At 40.7% G+C, this 4,431-nt stretch overlaps 1 protein-coding gene across 2 annotated transcripts; it reads right to left on the bottom strand.

The window, feature by feature from the left end:
• Positions 1–149: 149 nt before the first annotated feature.
• LOC140968208 (uncharacterized) lies at positions 150–4,414 on the bottom strand. 2 transcript variants are annotated; one of them, XR_012173718.1, is made up of 4 exons: positions 4,306–4,414; positions 4,144–4,167; positions 3,897–3,944; positions 2,812–3,174 (listed from the first exon to the last, which is right to left on the bottom strand). XR_012173718.1 is itself a non-coding variant. In XM_073429102.1 (3 exons), exon 3 carries the CDS (start codon positions 2,667–2,669, stop codon positions 165–167), a length of 2,505 nt encoding a protein of 834 aa, XP_073285203.1. In that variant the 5' UTR covers position 2,670; positions 3,897–3,944; positions 4,144–4,164; the 3' UTR covers positions 150–164. The 2 variants fall into 2 exon arrangements, 1 of the variants encoding a protein (XP_073285203.1); XM_073429102.1 differs by lacking the exons at positions 2,812–3,174; positions 4,306–4,414 and adding an exon at positions 150–2,670 and having other exon boundaries at positions 4,144–4,164.
• Positions 4,415–4,431: the final 17 nt, after the last annotated feature.

The raw sequence follows: 4,431 nt of genomic DNA, 5'->3' as shown, positions 1-4,431 counted from the left end.
TGCTGCATCAGAACACAACCTAGACCTCGATTAGACGCGTCGGTATAAACAACAAATCCTCCAGAATCACTCGGAATGGTAAGAACTGGTGCAGAAGTCAATCTCTTCTTCAACTCGACAAAACTTGACTCACATTCATCAGACCAAATGAATCTCTGATTTTTCTAAGTCAGTTGAGCGATAGGTCTAGCAATCTTTGAGAAATTTTCGATAAATCTTCGGTAATAACCAGCTAAACCCATGAAACTACAAATCTCTGGCACATTGGTCGGTCGTGCCCAATTCAGAACTGCTTCCACTTTACTTGGATCGACAGAAATACCATGTTGAGATATGACATGGCCCAGAAATACAATTTTATCTAACCAAAACTCACACTTGGATAGCTTGGCGTATAACTGATTCTTTTGAAGAATTCGAAGAACTAATCTCAAGTGTTTGGCATGCTCTTCCTCAGACTTGGAATAGACAAGAATATCATCGATGAATACAATCACAAAACGATCGAGATATTTACGAAATACTCGATTCATCAAGTCCATAAACACAGCAGGAGCATTGGTCAAACCAAAAGGCATAACCAAAAATTCAAAGTGTCCATATCTCGTGCGAAAAGCTGTTTTCGGCACATCTTCTTGTCTGACTCGCACTTGATGGTACCCAGAACGGAGATCAATCTTAGAATACACCGAAGTACCTTGCAACTGATCAAATAAGTCATCAATCCTAGGAAGTGGATATTTATTCTTGATAGTAGACTTATTCAATTGCCGATAATCAATACACATCCGCATCGTACCATCTTTCTTCTTGACAAATAGAATCGGTGCACCCCACGGTGAAGAACTCGGACGAATATAGCCTTTACTCAACAAATCCTGTAATTGTTCTTTCAGTTCTTTCAGCTCAACAGGGGCTAAACGATATGGTGCTCGAGATATGGGTTCAGTTCCTGGCATTAATTCGATACTGAATTCAACTTCTCGTTCTGGTGGAAAACCAGGAATCTCTTCTGGAAACACATCAGGAAACTCACAGACTACATGAATATCAGAAATCCGTCGCTCATCTTGCGACAGATCCACAGCATAAACCAGAAAACCTTCATGACCAGAATCTAACAATCGATTCATCTCAATGGCAGAAATTAGAGGAATCTTGGCTTGAGAACCACGACCATAGAAATTCCATTTAGGTGCAAAGCTAGGTCTGAAACGAACTATTCCTCGATAACAGTCAACAGTGGCACGATTAGCAGTCAAAACATCCATACCAACGATGCAATCAAAGTCATACATAGGTAGAACTATGAGATTCAGATATAGAACATTTTCATCATGAAACAAAACCGCATTGAACACCACATTATCAGTGATAATCATTTTGCCCATCGGAGTAGCAACAGATAGATTGGAATTCATACTAGTGGTGCGAAGATCATGCGAAACGACGAATGCATGAGAAACAAAGGAATGAGATGCTCCGGTATCAAATAACACTCGTGCTATAAAACCACATAGAGTACAGTTACCAATAATGACAGTACCTGGAGCTGCCTGAGCCTCATCCTCAGCCAAGGCAAATACATGAGCAGATGACTGATTCTGTTGACCACCTTGCCCTCTACTCTGATGCGAAGGGCGACTAGGCTGATGGGAAGACTGGGACGCTGCTGGAATTCTATTACTTGGAGCTCCACTACCTGCCTGGGCTGATTTCCCCGTCTTACTAGGACAAACTCTAGCAAAATGACCCGGCCGACCACAAACATTGCAAATCCCTTGAACTCCAACACATTGATTACTGGAATGCTTGCCTCCACAGTGATCACAGTAAGGTCCACTATAGCGATATCCACCATGGTTCCCTGAACTCCCCGAACTCGAAGAACTAGAACCAGGCTTCTTAAATTGTTTTCCACGTGGACGAAGAGATGCAGAACCAGATGAACTGAATTGTTGCCTCCCCGACTGATGATGTTGGGTAGGAACTCGATTGTCACTCCTCTTAAGACTAGCTTCAGCCCTTTTTGCTATTTCCACTTCTTCAAGATAATTTAGTGGCTTACCGGTATAAACAAAAGGGTGCAAATGATCGTTCAGTCCTTCAATGAAACTTTCAACAACAGCAACCTGACTCGCAGCAACATGAGGAGCATATCTCAGCATAGCATAAAAAGTATCAGCATACTCTGCAACTGACATATCGCCTTGTTTCAGGTTATGAAACTCAGAAGCCTTAGAACTGTAGAATGATGGAGGACAATAACTTTCCTTAAACTTCAGCTTGAATATATCCCATGATGGAAAAATCCTCTGAGCATCTAAAGTCATCAATGTAGTAGACCACCACATTTTGGCACGATCTTTCAACTGATGCACAGCTAATCTCAATCGACACTCTGGAGGATACTCAATCAAATCAAACAATTCCTCAATCTCAGAAATCCACAATTCTGCTTTCTCAGCTCCCTCCGAACCACTGAATCGAGGTGGATACATAGAATGGAAACGCGCAACTAATTCATCCATCCTAAGCTGGTCTAGATGATCAGCAACTTGCTCAACAAAAGTATCATCAACAACACGGACACGAGCTCTACCACGTCCACGACCTCGACCTCGAGCTAAAGGAATCTCATCAACAGGAATTTCTCCACCACCCTCCATTCTATACGATAAAACACCAAAACTAGTAGAATGAAAGTAAACAAATCGNTAAAACTGCAGCGGAAATGGTTTAAAAATACTTTAAAACGGACCTCAGGGCCTAGAAAAATTTCGGCATGACCTCCCCGTAAGCAGGACATCCCGAAAAACTCAAGCAGCATTTTATATCAAAATATACTCCAACTAGAGTCATAAAAACAAAAACCAAAGTCAACAACCTATAGCCGCACTGGCCAGGACTAAACAGAAATTAAAACTTACCACATACTCACCAGATCATAAGAATCATAGGGTCAACTCAGAACATCACAAAAACAACCAAATATCATTACAGATACACGGGGCATCTCCCCGGCAAATAAACTACAATACAAGACTGAAACAAACTCAAGACATACATATAGACTAACTGGGAAACTCCACTGACAGAACCAAGCAATCCAACCTCAATCCCGAGCTCCACTGGCGGAACCTCGGCCTGATGCTGCAAAACGACTCGGGAGATCTACCATGGTGCCCAATAGCAACCACAGCAGCCCCCCCAGTAAACAACTGAGGTTAGGATTCTGGTATGAAACAGTTCAACAATAACAACAATAATCATAAATCATGCATAATCATATAGTAAAATGTAATATGCAATGCATGAAAGGCTCAACGAATAATCGGGATAACAGGAGCCAACAAACGGTACGATAACAACTGGAATAATGCTCGAGCAACAACACAGGGCAGATACATCGTCATGCAACTAAACCGCCCTGCCAAGTGTGCGAGGTATGCCAAGCTGTGCTGAATAACACCCCTGACTCGGCCTCCATACAGCTGATACGCTATAACAGGATGGCACAACAGAACGAACTAGATGACACAATCCCAGCGCTCACCTCAAAAGGCTGCACTAACCACGCAATTGTTCAATCACATCTACGGTTTCATGTGTATAGGCCTATCAGTCACACAATGATCCCGAGATAAACAACAGTGCCAGATAACAACGGATATCAACAATGGGCTAACAAGAACGATATGGCTCAACATGAATGTCGTAACTGTATGCCCGATGCTAAATGCCAATAATATGTCATAATAATAAACATAGATCACAACGAAAGCATTTAACAATTTATAACAGTCAGCAATTCATAAACACAATCCATGTAACATAGAATGACAATCAAACATAATTTATGTTTTAACGTTGTATGTTACCGAGCTGTAACATACCTAAACCGACTCTAAAATCACAACAAGCTCAACTTTAATCTCCTCGACCTAAAAATGATAAAAATAGGTTGAATAATTCACAATTCGCCAATAAAACTAAATCAATCCAACTTATTGATTTTTAATTATCAAAACTTAATTCCCAAATCAATTTCAACAATTCTGAAATTTCAACTAAATAACCGTAATCCTCCAAAATAATCACACGATTAGCTCGATACTAATTCACAAACTCTTCGATTTATACCTCAAAGCTCTCCAATGATCGAACCTACAATATAAACCCAATATATACGTCAATAAATTGCATTAAAATCGACAAAGCGAAATTAAATCGAAGCGAGTAAAATTACACTTCGGGGCAGCCTACTTATGCACCAAAAAATCTTGAATTGGATCCAAAAATTACCAAGATCGAAGTATAAACTAGTCGCTAGCGATCCAATGTTGCTACTCGCCGGAAAAGACACCGGAAAACACTATTCATGAACAAAAACCGAACTGAAAACTAGCTGGAAAATGCAGGAACAGCAAG

This window comes from Primulina huaijiensis, unplaced genomic scaffold (assembly GCF_012295235.1).
Source record: "Primulina huaijiensis isolate GDHJ02 unplaced genomic scaffold, ASM1229523v2 scaffold33225, whole genome shotgun sequence".
In the NCBI taxonomy this organism is placed as follows: Eukaryota; Viridiplantae; Streptophyta; class Magnoliopsida; order Lamiales; family Gesneriaceae; genus Primulina; species Primulina huaijiensis.
Note: the sequence above shows the minus strand (reverse complement) of the source record. Positions and strands in the feature narration are given on the sequence as shown.

Excerpts from the sequence above, each read along its gene's own strand:
- LOC140968208 (XM_073429102.1), bottom strand. The coding sequence starts at position 2,669 with ATGGAGGGTGGTGGAGAAATTCCTGTTGATGAGATTCCTTTAGCTCGA.